The following is a 23423-nucleotide window of genomic DNA, read 5'->3' as shown; positions in this document are numbered from 1 at the left end:
AATAAGTAACACACATCTAATTTTTTGATGCATGATTTTTTTTGATGCATCACATCCACCAATATAATGATTGTGTTTTTCTTGTAATTGTTGCCTATAAATATCCTAAAATATAGATCCTGGTAAACCGCTCTTGTATTTTATATTGTTTTCTGTATTAGGACCATGCTTTGTGTCATTGATAAGTCATAAGTGATGAGAGACGTATTCCAATCAGTTAATAGCACATATGATAACTAAATGGAATAATATTATAGTTGGTGAGAATGTGACCTCTGTTATACTCTCTGACCCCATGAATGAAAGGGTCAGGGATGTGTGCTGTGAGTTCCTCGCACAGCAGGAGGCTAAGAATGAAACTGTGCTGGGAAAAAGTTTGAAGGATCTGCAGTATTTAAAGCAAACCTGTCATATTTGAAATGTGATCCAGTCAGCAAGCAGCATGTTATAGAGCAGGAGGAGCTGAGCAGATTATAACTTGCTGGATGCAGGATATGTGCAGAGCAGGAGAAGCTGAGCAGATTGTACATAGCATCCCATCTGCATGCAGAATGTTATAGAGCAGGAGGAGCTGAGAAAATTGCATATAGTGTCCTATCTGCTGGCAGCATGTTATAGAGCAGGATTAGTTAAACCACTATGTATAATCTGCTCATCTGCAGGAAGCATGTTATAGAGCAGGATTAGTTGAGCAGGTTATACATCTGATGCACTGATGCAGCAGCTTAGCAGATTGTCCTTTGTGTCCTATAAAGCATGGGTAGCTAAGCAGATTGTAAATAATGTCCTAACTGAACCCAGCATATTATAGAGCAAGTGATGCTGAGAAGCTTGTACATGGTGTCCTATCTGCAGGCAGCATGTTATAGAGCAGGAAGAAGTTAACCGCTTATATGTAGGGTCAAAATGTTATAGAGCAGAAGTCGCTACGCTGTTTACAGAAGATGGGGCTCATTTACTAAGGGACCGTCGGATGCACTTTCGTCAGGTTTCCCAAAGATTTCCGTTTTGCGCCAAATTGCCCTCGGATTTTGGCGCATCGGCGCCGGCTTGCACGCAACAGAAATCGGGGGGCGGGGCGTTGGACAACCCGACGGATTCGGACAAACCGTGGAATTTAAAAACGCGATTGTGTCGCAAGATCAAGCACTTACATGCACCAGGAAGAGGCAGGTGAACTCCGGCGGACCTCGGCACAGCAGCGATACATGCTGGAACTCGGGCGCACGATCTTCATGAATCATGCCGGACCCGAATCCTCGTCGGACAACGCGCCGCGGGATCGCCACAGGACCTTGTAAGTAAATCTGCCCCAATGTTTTGTCCTTTAAAATTCTGGCCTTTGCTCATCCTGATCTATGACATGCTGCCTGCAGACTGGACATAATATCCATGCAGATGGGTTTGCTATAAGTCATGCATTTTTTTCATTCTGGGCATCATGGGGGGTACAGGACCCTACAATCAACAAATCGTGGTGTACCTTCATATGCCCTCAGTTGTTCTGGTGAAATAATGCTTTTAACCCACCCCTATCCTCTTTTAGTTTAGGAAACAAAGGAGCCCATTCAAAACCCCCATTAGTTGCAGTGGACAATCTGTTTCTATATTCTGTTACATTCCTTTATTCTTTAGGGGCCATTGACGCTCCCATCCATTTACTGCTGTTCCACAAAAGGATGAGACTGTTGCATTGTCTTGTACTGTTATGTAAGATATTGTATTCAACCCATTTAGTGTCAGGAAATTTTTACATGGTACAAATCAACACTATTTGATCATCTATAGCAGTGGTGGCAAACCTATGGCACATGTGCCAGAGGTGGCACTCAGAGCCCTTTCTGTGGGCACCCAGGCCTTCACTCCAGCACCAGCTGCCAGGACTACACAAGAAGGTGTGGATAGAGATGGATTATCGTTGGAGCTCTTGGTCCTCTGATTCTTCCTCTTCAGGGGACCCTGGAAGGAAGCTATAATTCAAATTTTTCCATCTTCTTTCTATTGTATTGGTGTCCACAGGACTGGATTGAAACTTGTGATACAGCTGGGATCAATAGCTTACTGCCGAAATTGTCATGCCGGCACTTTGCAACATAAAAGTTGGTTTTGTTTGTAGGTTGGCCACTCTGTTTCTAAAAGGTTCGCCATCACTGATCTATAGTTACTATTTCATTGCACATAGCTTTTAGTCCCATCGCTGTAATCACATTGTTATAACTCTAGGTGGAACCAGTGGTTTGATGATTTTTTTTTTTTCATCTAAGATAAGTAATAAATAATTATAGTTCATAACATAATAATGGAAAGGTATAATGATGAATAGTTAAATGCCATATGTAAACAACAATTCTTCGTAGACATTGGCCAGTTAATCGTTTGTAAATATTGAAATCCCTAAACTTCCTGTCATATATTTTAGGTTTTTTTTAGGTTACCCATCAGTTTGGGTTCTCCTGACTTAATATTCACTGTGGCATTTTGCGATGGAGGTCATATTGTAAAAGGAACTCTCCAGTCATAGTTAAGTCATTGAATAATGAATGTGGCAGAGCCTGAAGGAAGGAGCAAGACTTCTTTTCATTGTATTCCTAGAACCTAGAGTCATGTTCCTCCCTTCAGGCCCATTACAATACAGGCAGCCCCCGGGTTACGTACAAGATAGGTTTCATAGGTCTGTTCTTAAGTTGTATGTAAGTCGAAACTGTATACTTTATAAAATGTAGATCCAGACAAAATTGGAGTTTCCAAATTTTTTGCTGTAATTGGACCAAGGATTATCAATAAATGTTCATTGCAGACACCTTACAGCTGATCATTGCAATCTAGGACTATATTAAAGCACCCAGAGAGCTTCACCAGAGGTCACAGTGGGCAGAGGGGTCTGTCTTTAACTAGGGGTCACCTGTAAGTTGGGTGTCCTTAAGTAGGGGATCACCTGTATATAGTTCAATGAATAGGCTGTCACTGGAGTGTCCTTTTTAAGTGAATTCCTATCACACTTGTGGTATACTGGTGAACACTTAGGGATAGATAGTCGTTTTTATCAGTAAAGACCTTGCTGCCGAAGACGAGTAGCATAGTTATTGCTTAGCAACTGCTAACAATAGCTGTGAGATAGACGGCAATACTTGTATACAGTAAGCTTTTCTACAACACATGTACAACATATCTATGCAAAATATTCAATTGTGATCACGGGGGATCCTAGAGGTGCAGACATGTATTCTAGGTCCTATGGATAGGTAATCGAAGGAATTTGTAGGTCATTAGCAAAGAGTACAAAATACAGGAATGTTCATAACCATAAAAGCAAAACATTCTATAATCAGGGAAGGAATTCAAAATGATACATTGCAAAATAAACAACATTCTTATAATGCTGCCAACTATGTACATCCTGTGTGTGATATCCAATGGTGAACAGATGGAACTGTGTAGCAAATCTAAGGGTGAGAACCCAAAATAGACTATTGTTATGTTTAAAATTAGCTTACTGTTCTTTTGTGGTTGTAACTTGCATATTTCTTTATTTTTTGAAGCACTTGAGGTGTATACAACTTGGACTGTGTGTTTTTCGTAGAAGTAAAAGGCATCTCCATTTGAGCAGCTAGGCACCAATTTCGTTGCGGACATATATTAAAATGCAGCTCCACCTTTCAGAGTCTCTCTAAAGCATTTATTAAAGAAGTGGGTTGATGTAATTTTATACTCCCGTTAGCCATGGGAGTGTCCTAATAATACAGTGCAGAGCTGGATGGAAATTCCCGAGGTTTTATATTGAAGCATATGGGTCTACAATGCTTGGAGCTTGAATTTCTTGCAACACTTTGTATGCAAAGAAGTTACTATGATGATAATATTCTGGAGACATAGAATTGTCGACAAAACAGTTTCAGGGTTCTAGTCCCTCATCAGCATAGAGCAGGATGTGAAATCTCATATCGGAATATAATATTAGGAAGCAGGAATGAGGTAATCTAAAGATTATTGTCTTATTGGTTATACTTGGCTGGTACCAATTTGAACAATTCCTATTTGCACCAATAGGACATAAATGAGAATTTCAATATATTGGTGATTCAACACTAAATTCCTAAAATTACCATTGGTGGTGAATACTCTTTACACCTCTCCCATGCTTTACATTGTCTGTATCTATATTTCCTTAGATGAGCTCCATTGTAAAAGCCCAGAACATATTCATTTCCACTATGGGGGAGATTGACTGATATTACAAGCATCTGGGTTCTAATAATTTTTGATGCATAGTACATAGTTCTCCATGAAAATATGATCAAAACAATCCATGCTTTCCAAAATTGTGGCAATGTGGAGACAGAAGCTTCTGCTTTTTTGTGCAGACCGATACAAATAGTCCCAGCACAGTATCGTAACTTCAGTAGTGGTTCATATACTCTACCAGACATAAAGGCAGAGCTGACCATTGTTATTCACCACTGACATCCAAGGATTACTATTGGTAATTGCCATACATTGTGCTACAACCGGGCTCCTCCATCTAGGCTATATACCGTATTTTTCGGACTATAAGGCGCACCATCAATAAATGCCTGCTAAAACTAAAAGTTCATATATAAGGCGCACCTAAGTATAAGGATGAATGACTAGCAGGTGGCAGACCTGTGCACAGTTCAAGGCAGCTGTTGTCTGTAAGTACGGTTCATATATAAGGCGCACTGGACTATATACTTATATATTATATATACTATATACTTATAGTCCGAAAAATACGGTAATGTTTTGGTATAATACTGTAGGGAATGTCTTACTTACCTTTAAGTGTATAATATATATATATATATATATATAATATTATTTCAACCTGCTTATCTAATAAACTGAAACATTTAGAACGAATTAAACCAACCCGCCACAACTTTAACCCTCTGTTCTATGTTGTCTGCCTTGCTCCCTTTGTGTCTATATTGTTTATGCTGTCACTTTATTCATTGTATTTTGGTATCTTACTGAAATGTCTCTTGTATTTTTCTGTCTTTCGTTTCATCAGACTGCCTAACTGTGTTGGGAGTTCTGGTTCTTGCATATCCATGTTCTGTTAAAGATGCAGGGTGCAGTACGCCGTTCCATCCGCTGTAACAGATAATAAATCTCTTCTCTTCGTTTCAGTTCTGGCAGTGGGAAGGCGTGCTTAAAACATATTCTGCATCTCTAACAGTCCCCTTTTCCTCCTTCCTTTTTTCATAATCTTCTTCTTCTTCCTTCCATTCCCCTGTCATCAACTTTGTAGACTCGGGATAAAAGTCCAGAAGAGATAGATTTAAAGAATGAACCTTGGTATAAATTCTTTTCGGAATTGGAATTTGGGAAACCGGTAAGTAGGATAGATCTATTATCAGCTACCATGTGCTTTGTTATAGCTGCAGATAAAATAACAATAGCCGAGCTGTGTTTTTGCTTGTGGGTAGAACAAAGGTCCTTTTCTTGGGTATAGGATTGGCTAGCTCAATGCAAATATAAAGTTTTAGATATTATCTACTAGAATATATCATTTTTATTTTAATTAAATTCTTAGTGGGTTGTCTTGTTATACTAACATATAGTAAGTGTTCAGCCACCCAGAAAGCGGTTGTACAGATGCAATATCCACTTTCATTCAATACCCTGTTTGTTGTCATTCCATTCTCCAGCCCCCACTGTTCCTGGTGTCCATTTATTCTGATCACATTTCCTTTATCCGGTTGTCACAATGATTATGTCTTCGAATTCAATTATCACACAGCAGTTTTCCGTCTTCTGGTTTCAGATATTTGCAACAAGTAGTATTTGTATAGAGATTCTCCTAAGCCTAGAGATCGCATTAGTACAATTACATAATGGTCAGGATGTAATGTGAAGAGTGGTTAATATTAGACCCTCATAAGAAAGGTAAATTTATTAGTAACCTCTATAAGATAGGTGTATATGTTATACGTTATATGGATGGGATGCAATATTTACAAACAGACCATCAACCTTCGCCGCAATTCATATGATTTTTAAAGATGTTTTGGGTTCTATCTTTTGGCTTACAATTAACATTCTTAGCACAAAGAGTAAGCTTTATGGTTAATACAGCAGGGCAGCGCCATTTGGGTTGACTCTGTAGCCTGTGTAATCGTCCTCTCCATCTAATACTGAAAGCAATGGTTTGTGCCAAGCCAGTGCTATTATTTTACCTCTAACATCTTTACCCAACCACACAACTGGCTTCTCTCTGGAAAAATTATTGAGCGCATTTATTGAAAACGAATTCAGCAGCTGCTGGTTGAAGCATGGAAAATGCTGTGAAATTCTAACTTCAGAAAGACTCAGGTGTGATGTGATGGCTTTATCCTTTACACTTTGATTTATTTATCAGAGACGGCTTTACATTTGTGCTAAGGCTGTCGTCAGAATTGCTGAATATACCTTGATCCAGTAAAACAGTCCTATATGTACCATATGTACCAGAAAAACCGTATACAAAATGCTGAACTAGAACGCTTGTATACATTATTCTCCACTATTACAGTTGTGTACGCTGTATTCTGCTAGTGCGGTTGTATACACTGTGCTACCTTATAACAGTTGTATAAACTTTGCCCCCTACAACAGTTGTATACACTGTGCTTCCCTACAACGGTTATATATAATTTACCCCCTACAACAGTTGTATACTCTGTACTCCGCTACAGCAGTTGTATACTCTGTACTCCGCTACAACAGTTGTATACACTTTGCTCTGCTCCTCTCCAACAGTCACATGCACAGGGCTCCATCCAGTACTCTAATGGAGTACGCTATACTCCATTAGAATCATCGGGCTCCATAAGAAAGGTTGTAAACACTGTATACGAACAGTCATACACAACGTATCTGTTTGATGGTATTAAGCATGATATGATTGGTTTTATAATCGAATAGGTGGAGCAGCAGGACAGCGATTGCCTCATATAGATAAACGAGGGACACTTACTCCTAGATCCGGGTACTGTGACTGTGGTAATCTTCCAATATTTGTTATCCATGGCCTCCTTCCTTCCAAAGTCAAATTTTAAAATTATGCTAATGAGCCAGAAGGGCTCTGGGCATGTGAGAGAAGCCCTTAGTTTCAGGCCATAGTTACATTGCAGCAGCACATGTCAGTCTCAACCAAAAGGAGGGGGGAAGTGCTCCTTTAGAATATAACCGGCCATATCTCTTCGGCCTCATAAGCATCATTTTAAAAGTTGATTTTAGAAGGGATAAGGCCATGTATGACACATAAGAAAGTTACCATACAGTCATGGTGCCTAGATCTATGAGTAAGTGTCCCTGGTTTACCTATAAAGGGTTTATTCACATATGACCCTCCAGTTATTATGGGGTTATTATGGGGTGCTTGGCCCAGAATGAGCAGAGAATTAAATACATAAAATACTAGATTAAAAAAAACAACTTCCCACAGACCTACAGTTTATATCAATCTGCTCAGCTCCTCCTTCTCTACAATTTACTACATTCCTAACATATTCCCTTCTCTAAAAGTAACTCCCAGCCACCATTGTAAAAATTCTTCCAAATCGCCACATCTCACTATTGGTGTTGAAGATATAGGTAAACTGTACTTGGCCTTAAATTCTCAGGTTTTCCATGGTGTAAGGCTTTCATGGCCTCTAGCAGTATAGAGGGTGCACTCATATAATGGTGCTTTTAGTATTAAAGGGGTTATCCGGGTATAAAAATTTACTTAGGACCGAGCTGGGCTATTTAAAAATACCAAACGTGTACTTACCTCCTCCGGCACCGCTGATGTCCCGCGCCGCTGTCCGTCTCATCTGAGCGCCGGTTTGTTTACAAGGGTGCACAGGGACCTTCCGGACGTCCGGAAGCTCCCATCCGACACCATCTCCCAGCGCCTACAATGCTGAGAGATCGGGACGGATGGGAGGAGGCGGCCACATCGCGGATCGGAAGCTCCCTGTGCGCGACTTCTGTGCCCCTGTAAACAAACAGGGGCACGGATGAAACAGACTGCGGTACGGGACATCAGCGGCGCCGGAGGAGGTAAGTACACCTTTATTATTTTTAAATAGCCCTCCCCAGCCCGGCCATAAGCAACTTTTTATACCCAGATAACCCCTTTAAATTACGGTAGGTTCCAGTTCTAAGTGACCTTCTCACGAATGCTGGTCATACATGTACTGTATGTAGATAGTTGCTGTGTAACCTCATGAAAAGGGAAACTTAATTGTAGTTAACAGCTACTTTGTAATGACTGTACACATTTCATCAACTTTTTGGCTCTATCTCATTGTCCTCCATTGCCATCATGGAATGTCAGCCATTTGTAAATGTGGTAGGTACTTGTGGCCTTCAAGCGCATTAACAATGAGTATCCTCCGAGTACTAAAAAAATCTGCAAGCTTCTTCCCTATCATAACCCAATGGAGTTTAACGCTTTGTGGTCACCGGGTGACCCTACATTGCTAGAATTCTCCTTCTGGACTACAGGTGAACCTCAGTAGACCCTGTGAAGTCACCTGTGTTCAGGCAGGGTCTTGCCCTAGCATGTTCGGGTGCTTCCTCAAACCTCTCCAAAGTAACCTCATTTCTGAGATCTTAGAACTTTCTGCATGGCTGCTTAGCCTTCCCGACCCCCCCTTCTAATATTGTACGGGACATGCTTTCGCTTGTTTCCTTCTTTATACTTTCCTCTTTGTGCAGATGCCTCAACTTATGTGTTACTTTCAAAGTCATACTCCTTGTGATATCTTGTCTCTCTTTCTCTTTTCATTTCTTTGTTTCCTCCTCTGCTTTTCATCAGCCTCCAAAAAAGATTTGGGATTATACTCCGGGGGATTGCTCTATCCTTAAAGTAGAGGATAGGAAGGTAAAGATGCTTTCTTAATCTTGTCTGACAGAGTCTGGTGCAGTTTCTGACAGTTTGTGTGTTGAATGTGTGGTTAGCTTTATTTATTTTATTTTTTTTAGCTTTTTAAGCTACTTTTTATTATGGCAGTCTATATATAATGGCATCATGTCATTGTATGCTTACACAATCATTTCGAGTCCGAGCTTCATATTAAGACAAAATTTAAATTGCAACATATTCTGCCTTTCCTGTATTTTTGCTCTGATATGATCAGAATACTGTTTGATAAATATAGGCAATATTCTTGAAATATAGCTTTATACAAAATGAGTCTAGAAAAAGAGAAGTTTAAATACTTTCAATAAATCCTATGTAAATTCACATCTAATTCTTGCTCACAATCTGTATAATAACTTTTAAAATTAAAAACAGAATTGCTGTATGTAAACTACCCTTCGCCTCTGTTGTATGGAATTGCAGGCTGTGCATGTGACAAAATGGCTCAATTTTTGCATCTTTCTATGCACCCCTTTACCTTAAAAATTTTTGTTAGATTTTTGTTAAAGGGACCTTGTCACCAGGGACCTCATTTTCATTTAAGACAGGTTACAGAAGCCTGCATTGCAAATATGCCTTTCTGCTTTCTCTAAGCATTTGCTTTAAAATATAATTGAATGTTATAACTTACCTTACACCCTGACAAAATCCTCTGTGTAGTCCTAGGGGTTGGGCAGCATTTCAAAAACAACATGTGACCTGTCTGTGCTGCAGACTGCACAGTACTTGGCCTCCACCATTTGTGCTCCTGTACAGCTCCTCCCTCCTGCTCCTTGACAGAGGTCACAGCCTGGTAAGATGACATCAGTGGGGGAGGGAGGAGCTGTACAGGAGCACAAAGGTGGGAGCTGAAAGCTGAGTCACTTGTTGTTTTTTAAATTCATCCAAACCAGCGCCCAACCCCTAGTACTACACAGAGGATTCTGTCAGGGTGCAAGGTAAGTTATAACACACAATTATATTGTAATGCAAATGCTTAGAAAAACCTGTAATGGGTTTTTGCAACCTGTCTTTAGTGAAAATGAGGTCCCTTGTGACAGGTTCTATTTCATGCAAAAGCAACGGATCCCAGCAGAGGGAATGGAAAACGAAACTGTAGGAAGCCAGCAGTGACCTATGATCATTACCAGTAGTTGGCTACTTTCTACATAGTGTCACATCGGCGGCATCTAGAATCTTTATGGCCATCTACCCTCTGTCTAGTGAACTCTGCAGATTCAGAAGAAGATGACAACGTGTGAAGAACATTGAACATTCCTGGAACGTGCTGAGTGCAAACAGATTTGGACTGCTAGAATACTGAAAACATGTGCTTGGTTACGATGTTGTATACTCCGGATGTATAATAAATAATACTGTCAAGGAAGGCACAAACAAAAAAACTTGTGCACGTCTTATATAGTTGGTAGTTTCCTGGCTTTTTTACAATAAGCCAGATCCCACTGGTTATCATTTTGGGTTCTGTGTCCATAAATAACATATCACCCACATGGCCAACTTAAAATTTTTAGTTTATCAAGTGGGTGTGGCTAGTTGGTGTCGTCTGCCACTGTCAGCAGTGATTGGTAAGTATAAGGGTGTACACACCTACTTGACTAAGGAACTGTACTTGTAGGGACTGTAACCTAGAATTAGGGGGGGAAAAAGCTCCAGAATTATTACAAATATTTACTAAAACAAAAACTCCAAGACAAGAGACACGTCCTGTTTAATTCTATCACAACTATACTTTTGACGCTTTTGATTGGCCGGCTCAGTATGAAGTTTTCAGATATCACAAACACTGGGTTTTTATGCCTGGAAATCCATAATATATATGTTGTTTGTGGATGTATCCATATTCTTTATTTTTGCTTTTACCCTCTTTATATCACTTTGCAGATTGGACCATCTGGTACAATGGAAAATTGCCCCAAATTAGCAATCGTATCCCTTTGTATTTATTTTGAAGATAATTTGCTTACAATGCAAAAATATACATATACATAGACCCCATTGTTTATACACTGGCGACCCCACATTATTTTTTTTACTATCTATCTGTTATTTTAAAAAAAATTTAAATTTTGATTACAACCAGAATGTAAGGGTAATTAAGATGGAAAAATAATTACTCCAGCCTTCATTAATTATTCATATGGCGATAGAAATAACTGGAGAGAGTGTTACACCAGCTGTACTTTCACTAATGACTTTCATGCATATCAATATTGTGGACACATTTGGATGGCTGCTTTTCATGGCCACTAATTTTTTTATTTTTTTTTAAAGACATTATTAGAGATGAGCGAACACTAAAATGCTCGGGTACTCGTTATTCGAGACGAACTTTTCCCGATGCTCGAGTGCTCGTCTCGAATAACGAACCCCATTGAAGTCAATGGGAGACTCGAGCATTTTTCAAGGGGACCAAGGCTCTGCACAGGGAAGCTTGGCCAAACACCTGGAAACCTCAGAAAAGGATGGAAACACCACGGAAATGGACAGGAAACAGCAGGGGCAGCATGCATGGATGCCTCTGAGGCTGCTTAATCGCACCATTATGCCAAAATTATGGGCAACAGCATGGCCATGACAGAGTGACAGAATGAAGCTAGATAGCATCTAAAACATCCAATAATTGACCCTGACACTATAGGGGACGGCATGCAGAGGCAGCGGCAGCAGGCTAGAGAGTGTCATGGCGACATACCCTAAATGGACTCAGGCTTCAAACCAATGGGTGGCAGAGAGGAACCAAAGGAGGTGAGCAAGAAGCGCTCAAATAATATCGGTACATGATAAAAGTTTGCCAGTATATTTTGTGGATTACACAGCAGGGTGGCGACAAAGTTAACATGGAAGCCATGAAAACAACCCAAAATTCTGCCTGACACAGCTCGTTTGATAAGGGGACGATGTATGGAGGCAGTGAACTAGTAGTAGATTAAAGGTGCTGCAGTTAAAACTATGTTAGTTGGATCTTGGCATGGAGCTGGCGCTCCGCTGCCAGGCGAGCTTTCGCCAATCCAAGCCCCTGTCTATAGGTTACTCCCCAAACAGCACTTCTAAGAACCTTTTGTATAAGATCAAGTGTAGTAGCGTTCTTATAAGTTTAGGATATGGCGGGTGAGGGGAATGTAAACAGATGCGCAAGAAGCGCTGAAATAATATCCCTAAATGGTAAAAGTTTGCAAGTATATTTTGGGGATTACACAGCAGGGTGGCGACAAAGTTAACAACTTTGATGTGGAATGCCCTGTAATAGCTCTTGGGCGGTGTGCCTTTTATCGCCTAGGCTCAGCAGTTTCAGCACCGCCTGCTGTCGCTTAGCGACGGCACTGCTGCTGTGCCTAGAGCTACCGACTGATGGCGCCATGCCCACGGATGGTAATTCGGAGGAGGAGGAGGTGGAGGAGGGGTGGGAGGAGGTATAGTAGGCCTTTGAGACCTGGACCGAGGTAGGCCCCGCAATTCTCTGCGTCGGCAGTATATGACCAGCCCCAGGGTCAGACTCGGTCCCAGCCTGCACCAAGTTAAGTGTAGTAGCGTTCTTATAAGTTTGGGATATGGCGGGTGAGGGGAATGTAAACAGATGCGCAAGAAGCGCATGATGCGCATGGAGCTGGCGTTCCGCTGCCAGGCGAGCTTTCGCCAATCCAAGCCCCTGTCTCTAGGCTACTCCCCAAACAGCACTTCTAAGAACCTTTTGTATAAGATCAAGTGTAGTAGCGTTCTTATAAGTTTAGGATATGCCGGGTGAGGGGAATGTAAACAGATGCGCAAGAAGCGCTGAAATAATATCCCTAAATGGTAAAAGTTTGCCAGTATATTTTGTGGATAACACAGCAGGGTGGCGACAAAGTTAACAACTTTGATGTGGAATCCATGAAAACAACCCAAATTTCTGCCTGACACACCTCGTTTGATAAAGGGACGATGTATGGAGGCAGCTATATGGACGACTTTTGGAGGTAGCAATGGAGACAACGTGTGGAGGCTGCTATGGAGACAATTTAATTTGGATAGTGCCTGTATGTGGCAGTCCCAAAAATGTTTCAAACCAGAGGAGCAGGTAGGTGGCCCTCCAGTAAAATGGAATAGATTGAGTGCCTGTATGTGGCAGTCCCAAAAATTGTTCAAACCAGAGGAGCAGGTAGGTGGCCCTGCAGTAAAATGGAATAGATTGAGTGCCTGTATGTGGCAGTCCCAAAAATTGTTCAAACCAGAGGAGCAGGTAGGTGGCCCTGCAGTAAAATGGAATAGATTGAGTGCCTGTATGTGGCAGTCCCAAAAATGTTTCAAACCAGAGGAGCAGGTAGGTGGCCCTGCAGTAAAATGGAATAGATTGAGTGCCTGTATGTGGCAGTCCCAAAAATGTTTCAAACCAGAGGAGCAGGTAGGTGGCCCTCCAGTAAAATGGGATAGATTGAGTGCCTGTATGTGGCAGTCCCAAAAATGTTTCAAACCAGAGGAGCAGGTAGGTGGCCCTCCAGTAAAATGGAATAGATTGAGTGCCTGTATGTGGCAGTCCCAAAAATTGTTCAAACCAGAGGAGCAGGTAGGTGGCCCTGCAGTAAAATGGAATAGATTGAGTGCCTGTATGTGGCAGTCCAAAAAATTTTTTAAAACAGAGGACCGGGTAGGTGGCCCTCCAGAAAAATGGAATAGATTGAGTGCCTGTATGTGGCACTCACAAAAATTGTTTCAAACAGAGGACCGGGTAGGTGGCCCTCCAGAAAAATTAAATGCATGAAGTACTATAGCAAGAGCCAGTGGGCCCTGTCAAAAAATAGCCAGTTTCCTCTGCTTTACTGTACAAAGAGGAGGAGAAGGAGGAAAATGAGGAGGAGGAGGAGGAGTGGATCAATTATTCAGGTTGAGCTTCCTTCACCTGGTGGAGATTGGAAATTCTGAGAAATCCAGCCTTTATTCATTTTAATAAGCGTCAGCCTGTCAGCGCTGTCAGTCGACAGGCGTGTACGCTTATCGGTGATGATGCCACCAGCTGCACTGAAAACCCGCTCGGACAAGACGCTAGCGGCAGGGCAGGCAAGAACCTCCAAGGCGTACAGCGCCAGTTCGTGCCACATGTCCAGCTTTGAAACCCAGTAGTTGTAGGGAGCTGTGTGATCATTTAGGACGATGGTATGGTCAGCTACGTACTCCCTCACCATCTTTCTGTAAAGATCAGCCCTACTCTGCCGAGACTGGGGACAGGTGACAGTGTCTTGCTGGGGTGACATAAAGCTGGCAAAAGCCTTGTAAAGCGTACCCTTGCCAGTGCTGGACAAGCTGCCTGCTCGCCTACTCTCCCTCGCTACTTGTCCCGCAGAACTACGCACTCTGCCGCTAGCGCTGTCAGAAGGGAAATACTGTTTCAGCTTGTGCACCAGGGCCTGCTGGTATTCATGCATTCTCACACTCCTTTCCTCTCCAGGGATGAGAGTGGGAAGATTTTGCTTGTACCGTGGGTCCAGGAGAGTGAACACCCAGTAATCGGTGCTGGAATAAATTCTTTGAACGCGAGGGTCACGGGATAGGCAGCCTAGCATGAAATCTGCCATATGCGCCAGAGTACCAACGCGTAAGAATTCACTCCCCTCACTGGCCTGACTGTCCATTTCCTCCTCCTCCAACTCCTCCAACTCCTCTTCTTCTGCCCATACACGCTGAACAGTGAAGGACTCAACAATGGTCCCCTCTTGTGTCTCGCCAACATTCTCCTCCTCTTCCTCCTCATCCTCCTCCACCTCCACCTCCTCCGATATGCGCTGAGAAACAGACCTCAGGGTGCTTTGGCTATCAACAAGGGAATATTCTTCCCCCGTCTCTTGTGACGAGCGCAAAGCTTCCGACTTCATGCTGACCAGAGAGTTTTTCAACAGGCCAAGCAGCGGGATGGTGAGGCTGATGATGGCGGCATCGCCACTGACCATCTGTGTTGACTCCTCAAAGTTACTCAGCACCTGACAGATATCAGACATCCACGTCCACTCCTCATTGTAGACTTGAGGAAGCTGACTGACCTGACTACCAGTTCTGGTGGAAGTTGACATCTGGCAGTCTACAATCGCTCTGCGCTGCTGGTAAACTCTGGATAACATGGTCAGTGTTGAATTCCACCTCGTGGGCACGTCGCACAACAGTCGGTGAGCGGGCAGTTGGAGGCGGCGCTGCGCTGCCCTGAGAGTGGCAGCATCTGGGCTGGACTTCCTGAAATGCGCACAGATGCGGCGCACCTTCGTGAGCAAATCAGACAGATTGGGGTATGTCTTGAGGAAACGCTGCACTATCAGATTTAACACATGGGCCAGGCATGGCACATGTGTCAGTCTGCCGAGTTGCAGAGCCGCCACCAGGTTACGGCCGTTGTCACACACAACCATTCCCGGCTTGAGGTTCAGCGGTGCCAGCCACAGATCAGTCTGCGCCGTGATGCCCTGTAATAGCTCTTGGGCGGTGTGCCTTTTGTCGCCTAGGCTCAGCAGTTTGAGCACCGCCTGCTGTCGCTTAGCGACGGCACTGCTGCTGTGCCTAGAGCTACCGACTGATGGCGCCGTGCCCACGGATGGTAGTTCGGAGGAGGAGGTGGAGGAGGGGTGGGAGGAGGAGGAGGCATAGTAGGCCTGAAACACCTGGACCGAGGTAGGCCCCGCAATCCTCGGCGTCGGCAGTATATGAGCAGCCCCAGGGTCAGACTCGGTCCCAGCCTCCACCAAGTTAACCCAATGTGCCGTCAGCGATATATAGTGGCCCTGCCCGGCAGCACTCGTCCACGTGTCCGTGGTCAGGTGGACCTTGTCAGAAACGGCGTTGGTCAGGGCACGGATGATGTTGTCTGACACGTGCTGGTGCAGGGCTGGGACGGCACATCGGGAAAAGTAGTGGCGGCTGGGGACCGAATACCGAGGGGCGGCCGCCGCCATGAGGTTGCGAAAGGCCTCGGTCTCTACTAGCCTATAGGGCAGCATCTCCAGGCTAAGCAATCTGGAGATGTGCACATTAAGGGCTTGGGCGTGCGGGTGGGTTGCACTATATTTGCGTTTCCGCTCCAGCGTCTGGGGTATGGAGAGCTGAACGCTGGTGGATGCTGTGGAGGATCGTGGAGGCGACGATGGGGTTTTTGTGCCAGGGTCCTGGGCAGGGGGCTGACTAGCAGCTGACACAGGGGAAGGAGCAGTGGTGTGCACGGCCGGAGGTGAACGGGCTTGTTGCCACTGAGTGGGGTGCTTAGCATTCATATGCCTGCGCATACTGGTGGTAGTTAAGCTAGTAGTGGTGGAACCCCTGCTGAGCCTGGTTTGGCAAATGTTGCACACCACAGTCCGTCGGTCATCCGGTGTTTCCTTAAAGAACCTCCACACTTCTGAAGATCTAGCCCTCGCCGCAAGAGCCCTCACCACGGGAGCTTCACTAGTTGACAGTGGCGCTGATGCACCAGCTCTGGCCCTGCCTCTCCGTCTGGCCCCACCACTGCCTCTTCCAACCTGTTCAGGTCGAGGACTCTCCTCCGTCTCAGAAGCACTGTGTTCACCCGGCCTCTCAACCCAGCTTGGGTCTGTCACCTCATCATCCTCCGATCCCTCAGTCTGCTCCCCCCTCGGACTTCCTGCCCTGACAACAACTTCCCCACTGTCTGACAACCGTGTCTCCTCATCGTCGGACACCTCTTTACACACTTCCACTACGTCAAGAAGGTCATCATCACCCACAGACTGTGACTGGTGGAAAACCTGGGCATCGGAAAATTGCTCAGCAGCAACCGGACAAGTGGTTTGTGACTGTGGGAAGGGTCCAGAAAACAGTTCCTCAGAGTATGCCGGTTCAAATGCCAAATTTTCCTGGGAGGGGGCAGACTGGGGGGGAGGAGGCTGAGGTGCAGGAGCTGGAGGAGTGGCGATTTCGGTGACATGGGTGGACTGCGTGGAAGACTGACTGGTGGTGGACAAATTGCTCGAAGCATTGTCAGCAATCCACGACATCACCTGTTCGCACTGTTCTGGCCTCAACAGTGCTCTACCACGAGTCCCAGTAACTTCAGACATGAACCTAGGGAGTGTAGCTCTGCGGCGTTCCCCTGCTCCCTCATCAGCAGGTGGTGTCTCACCCCGCCCAGGACCACGGCCTCTGACCCCTGCAGTAGTTGGACGCCCACGTCCCCGCCCTCGTCCTCTACCCCTAGCCCTCGGGTTAAACATTTTTAAAATGAGAGTTATAACTTTATTTTTTTTTTTACTTTTTTTGTTTTTTTTTGTGTGTTTTTTTTTTTTTGTGTTTTTTGTTTTTTTTTGAGTTTTTAAAACCAAACAATGCTATCCTATTGCTATGGCTATTTTCTAGCCAAGTATCAAAGCACACTACTATGCCAGATGAGATGACACTGAGTTATTGCCTAATAGAAATCCAACCCCTACTGAATTTTGCCACTTCGGCCTTTGCTATGGATATGTGCGCCACTAAGCGCAGAACACAGCGGTCGCAAGTCTCACTACAAATTGCTCAGAATTGGCAAGTACATGCACTGCAGAAACTACAGCCACCAGCAGATCAACCAGAAATCAAATATATAGAACGCTACTGTAGGCTTCAAGAAGCTGTTTGTATTCTCCTATGGCTATTTTCTAGCCAAGTATCAAAGGAAGCACAGTACTATGCCAGATGAGATGACACTGAGTTATTGCCTAATAGAAATCCAACCCCTACTGAATTTTGCCACTTCGGCCTTTGCTATGGATATGTGCGCCACTAAGCGCAGAACACAGCGGTCGCAAGTCTCACTACAAATTGCTCAGAATTGGCAAGTACATGCACTGCAGAAAGTACAGCCACCAGCAGATCAACCAGAAATCAAATATATAGAACGCTACTGTAGGCTTCAAGAAGCTGTTTGTATTCTCCTATGGCTATTTTCTAGCCAAGTATCAAAGGAAGCACAGTACTATGCCAGATGAGATGACACTGAGTTATTGCCTAATAGAAATCCAACCCCTACTGAATTTTGCCACTTCGGCCTTTGCTATGGATATGTGCGCCACTAAGCGCAGAACACAGCGGTCGCAAGTCTCACTACAAATTGCTCAGAATTGGCAAGTACATGCACTGCAGAAACTACAGCCACCAGCAGATCAACCAGAAATCAAATATATAGAACGCTACTGTAGGCTTCAAGAAGCTGTTTGTATTCTCCTATGGCTATTTTCTAGCCAAGTATCAAAGGAAGCACAGTACTATGCCAGATGAGATGACACTGAGTTATTGCCTAATAGAAATCCAACCCCTACTGAATTTTGCCACTTCGGCCTTTGCTATGGATATGTGCGCCACTAAGCGCAGAACACAGCGGTCGCAAGTCTCACTACAAATTGCTCAGAATTGGCAAGTACATGCACTGCAGAAAGTACAGCCACCAGCAGATCAACCAGAAATTAAATATATAGAACGCTACTGTAGGCTTCAAGAAGCTGTTTGTATTCTCCTATGGCTATTTTCTAGCCAAGTATCAAAGGAAGCACAGTACTATGCCAGATGAGATGACACTGAGTTATTGCCTAATAGAAATCCAACCCCTACTGAATTTTGCCACTTCGGCCTTTGCTATGGATATGTGCGCCACTAAGCGCAGAACACAGCGGTCGCAAGTCTCACTACAAATTGCTCAGAATTGGCAAGTACATGCACTGCAGAAACTACAGCCACCAGCAGATCAACCAGAAATCAAATATATAGAACGCTACTGTAGGCTTCAAGAAGCTGTTTGTATTCTCCTATGGCTATTTTCTAGCCAAGTATCAAAGGAAGCACACTACTATGCCAGATGAGATGACACTGAGTTATTGCCTAATAGAAATCCAACCCCTACTGAATTTTGCCACTTCGGCCTTTGCTATGGATATGTGCGCCACTAAGCGCAGAACACAGCGGTCGCAAGTCTCACTACAAATTGCTCAGAATTGGCAAGTACATGCACTGCAGAAACTACAGCCACCAGCAGATCAACCAGAAATCAAATATATAGAACGCTACTGTAGGCTTCAAGAAGCTGTTTGTATTCTCCTATGGCTATTTTCTAGCCAAGTATCAAAGGAAGCACAGTACTATGCCAGATGAGATGACACTGAGTTATTGCCTAATAGAAATCCAACCCCTACTGAATTTTGCCACTTCGGCCTTTGCTATGGATATGTGCGCCACTAAGCGCAGAACACAGCGGTCGCAAGTCCCACTACAAATTGCTCAGAATTGGCAAGTACATGCACTGCAGAAACTACAGCCACCAGCAGATCAACCAGAAATCAAATATATAGAACGCTACTGTAGGCTTCAAGAAGCTGTTTGTATTCTCCTATGGCTATTTTCTAGCCAAGTATCAAAGGAAGCACAGTACTATGCCAGATGAGATGACACTGAGTTATTGCCTAATAGAAATCCAACCCCTACTGAATTTTGCCACTTCGGCCTTTGCTATGGATATGTACGCCACTAAGCGCAGAACACAGCGGTCGCAAGTCTCACTACAAATTGCTCAGAATTGGCAAGTACATGCACTGCAGAAACTACAGCCACCAGCAGATCAACCAGAAATCAAATATATAGAACGCTACTGTAGGCTTCAAGAAGCTGTTTGTATTCTCCTATGGCTATTTTCTAGCCAAGTATCAAAGGAAGCACACTACTATGCCAGATGAGATGACACTGAGTTATTGCCTAATAGAAATCCAACCCCTACTGAATTTTCCCACTTCGGTCTTTGCTATGGATATGTGTGCCACTAAGAGCTAAACACAACGGTAGCAAGTCCCCCTGCTAATTCCTCACAAAATGGTAAAAGATGCAAATTAAAATAAAAAAAGTAGAACGTTATTGTAGCCCTAAGAAGGGCTGTTGGGTTCTTTGAGAATCACTCCTGCCTAACAGTAAGCTAATAGAACACCCTAACGCTTTCCCTGAGCAGCAGCAGCTCTCTCCCTAGCGGCATCCAGAGACAGAATGATCCGAGCAGCGCGGCCAGCGGCTAGTCTATCCCAGGGTCACCTGATCTGGCCAGCCAACCACTGCTATCGACGTGTAAGGGTACCACGTCATGCTGGGTGGAGTGCAGAGTCTCCTGGCTTGTGATTGGCTCTGTTTCTGGCCGCCAAAAAGCAAAACGGCGGGAGCTGCCATTTTCTCGAGCGGGCGAAGTATTCGTCCGAGTAACGAGCAGTTTCGAGTACCCTAATGCTCGACCGAGCATCAAGCTCGGACGAGCATGTTCGCTCATCTCTAGACATTATCTTTGCATATGATGTATATCAAATACACATGAAAAGAAGGACTTCTATAGATTATGATGAACTTGAAGATGCTACATATAGTATGTTCCTCCATTGTGAAGCACAATAGGCTAGGTCCACATAGGATCTTCTTACAGCGCGGTAACCAGCTCAGTATTGCGTCCGTGTAAAATGTAGGACCCAAGGGGATCAGATTTGAACCAACCTCAAACATGCACAAAACTCTTATAGCTCAAGGTGACTTCCCCTACAGTTTTCCGAGCTGCAGGATATAGGTTTATGCTGTGAGATTTTTTTTTCCAGTGACTTCTGTTTTTTGTAATCCAAAGTTTTTTTTACCTCTGAATGCTCCCACCAAAATGAATCCATTTTCATGGTATCTTTTTGGGGAAGTAGAATCTGGAAAATCCACTGCTGATTTAGAACTACGTACAATCTTCAGAGGACACATCCCATGTGGGTCCAGCCTTACATCCTTTAGTTGCAATGAATCCATAAATCTGTTTCATAAAGGGTTCTCCTAGGAATTCTCTCAAGCTACTTCTCAGGGCGGCACAGGGGTGGGCAAAAATAGTATACTTACCTTGCTCCAACTCCTGGCTCCCATAGTGCACAGGTATTTTCAGTCTTTAACATCTGTGACCTCCTTCGACCATGGGATGTCACTTTGACACGAGAATTTAACATGTGGTTGTCCAAGGATTAGCCAAAGTTGGTTCCATGACCCCGAGGCACCTCTGGTCACACACCGGAAGATGACAAGTACTGATGCAACATGGGAACCAGTCCCCCGAGCAGGGTGAATTCACTTTGTTTTCAATTTTTGTTTTTTGCCACCATTTTTGAACTGTCCCCATTGTTGCAGGGACACATTTTAGGAACAATTGTGTGTATGACTTTATCTGTGATAACACGTTGTAAATATACATGTGGCAGGTTCCCTTTAAGATTCTCACAATATTCTGGCTAAATAGATGCATTGAAAGCATTTAGCTGCGCGTTGTCAAGGTAATACCTGGTAATAAAGGAAGAAAAGAACGTATTTGACATCTGTTTGATGTACTTAAAGAAGATAATGAAGTTTTCAGAGTGTTCTCCAATGTTTAGTCTATAAAATGTCCTTTTTCAGCAGTAGTTTTATAGTTATTGTACCAAACTGATGGGCAAACCTGTGCATCCTATTGTATCTGTATAGTGCTTGTGTGTCCTACAATGACCTCCAGAGATCTTGTATCCTGTGTAATGTATGTTATTGTCTTGTTCTTCTTTAACTAGACTGAGCTAGAGAAAGACCTCTATCAGTACGAGTCTGAGTTAGATGCAGATTTAGAGAGGATGGACAAGTGTTATAAAGCTTCCAGTAAAATGGTATGAAAGTTCTTTCTACTGTCAATTCGCTTATAGAGCAAACTTTTACTGCAAGATGTGGAATGAAGAAAGGCTTATGTTATAACAGCACTAATCCCATCCGCAGCCTGGCCCGTGGAATGTGTACAGACAATGTGACATTTCTGCATCTTTCTATAGGAATCCATAGTAATTTGTCTGTGCATGTGTCAACCTGGAGAACTGTAACATCTGGCTGGCATGTCATTGTGTTTCTGTAAAGGTGTATTCTCATGTAGAACCCGACAACTTCAACCCAATGGATTGATTAACCATCTCATAGTGCAGCTTCTCATCCATAATATTATGTAGGAAATTTGCATTTGTAGACATTTCTTACAAGGATGGCACAGAGTTAGAAAAACCTGTCTCCTTCCTTTCAGAAACAGCGCCACACATGGACTGTGTCTGCTATTGCAGGTCCTCACTATGAAAGTTTTTACAAATAAGTTGCAATACCACCACTGTAAAGGAGTGGCACTGAAATTGGCGAAATACTATCATTGCAGATAGGCACAATATTTGTAAACATACTTTGTAGAAATAATCCCCTACCATCATAGTACTATATAATGTAGCGAGGCCACCAGGACAGAGTGTTTTGCCTGTGTCCTAATAGATGACACTATGACACTGTTATGGGGGAGTATGAGTAGAACACTGGGTTACATGAGCGCTACTAAAATGTGCAATCTACGTAGACCTCTAATTTTGTTATATGTAGCACATTATAATCATATTTATCCAAATTGCTCTTTGTGTGTGATATGGGCTTTGGAGGGGATCGGAGACTTACAACTGATTATTATGGCACATCAATGTATCAGTTGTAGCATCTAGAAATGGTGTAACCATCTGTCCTTGGACTAGCTGTAGACACATAGTATATAGATAACCTGTCATGCTTTGGATGACAGGGTAAGTACCGGTACACCTTAGCCAGCCCCATTTCCACAGCATTTTCTATTTTCTATTCAATGTGATATCACATTTCACTCCAGCATAATATTCTTTGCAGAAGTACATATTTTTCTAAATTAGTGGGTCCTTGTAGCAGAATCTTATTAAAAGCTAATCTTCTCATTTACTGGAATCAATTAACACTCTGGAATTTATTTCCCAAAGCTCGTTTTGATTTCACAATCTTTAATCTGAATTTAGAAGCCCAATTAATTTCTCTTCCCCGTCCTTACTCCTAGACCAAGTCTTTGTGTCGGGATTTTACTGAAAATGAAACGATCACCCCATTATGTATACAGTATATCTGCCAAAATGTAGGGTGCTTAACCTGCCCTGTGGATGGGGCTTCCCTGTTGTTGGTTCTACAAGAGGCACCTCTATTGTATATTGTAAATGTGTATCTATATGTTCTGTCCTGCCATCCTGCTTGTTTGTGCTTGCACAGCTTTGGCTGATCAGTAATATTGCTTCTATAATCGGCTTCCAGACAATGCTGTATGATGTATGTACTAAGCAATAATGAATAGCACCTAAGTGATACCTTTGGATACTTGTATGCACTTTGCCAGTTGTTGTGATCTCATGCTTAATGTACTATAGTTATATGATTTTCCTACCATTAGCCAATGCTAAACACAATGGGCACCAAAGAGAGAAGATCTGTCCTTCATTTATATTTTGGGTTCCTAATGGCTCCACCACAAATTGCATGTGTGACCCCCAACCTCAGCAAGCTAAGCAGGGGGTAGTTAATTTGCCCACATACCCCAAACCTCCAAAATTGCTGGTGCTTGGGTGTGGCATAATTTCTCACCATGGATCACTGCAGTGGTACCTACCTATATGCTATCACTGGTGCTATTTTATACACAGAAACCCTATTCCAAAGGTAGGGAGATGCCATTGATAGC

General features: G+C 43.4%; 1 protein-coding gene across 39 annotated transcripts in view; it reads left to right on the top strand.

Moving 5' to 3' along the window:
- The window catches only part of SORBS1 (sorbin and SH3 domain containing 1), a 247761-nt gene that overhangs the window by 186015 nt on the left and 38323 nt on the right, over positions 1 to 23423 (top strand). For 30 of the 39 annotated variants that reach the window (XM_072130585.1, XM_072130583.1, XM_072130584.1 and 27 more), the window contains 3 exons: positions 5270 to 5353; positions 8807 to 8872; positions 21442 to 21534. The exons of 1 other annotated variant lie outside the window; for it this stretch is intronic. In XM_072130585.1, coding sequence (XP_071986686.1) covers positions 5270 to 5353; positions 8807 to 8872; positions 21442 to 21534 — 243 coding nt within the window. The remainder of the gene's footprint in view (positions 1 to 5269; positions 5354 to 8806; positions 8873 to 21441; positions 21535 to 23423) is intronic. 8 more of the 39 variants (XM_072130591.1, XM_072130578.1, XM_072130611.1 and 5 more) reach the window with 6 other exon arrangements.

This window comes from Engystomops pustulosus, chromosome 11, assembly GCF_040894005.1.
Source record: "Engystomops pustulosus chromosome 11, aEngPut4.maternal, whole genome shotgun sequence".
In the NCBI taxonomy this organism is placed as follows: Eukaryota; Metazoa; Chordata; class Amphibia; order Anura; family Leptodactylidae; genus Engystomops; species Engystomops pustulosus.
Note: the sequence above shows the minus strand (reverse complement) of the source record. Positions and strands in the feature narration are given on the sequence as shown.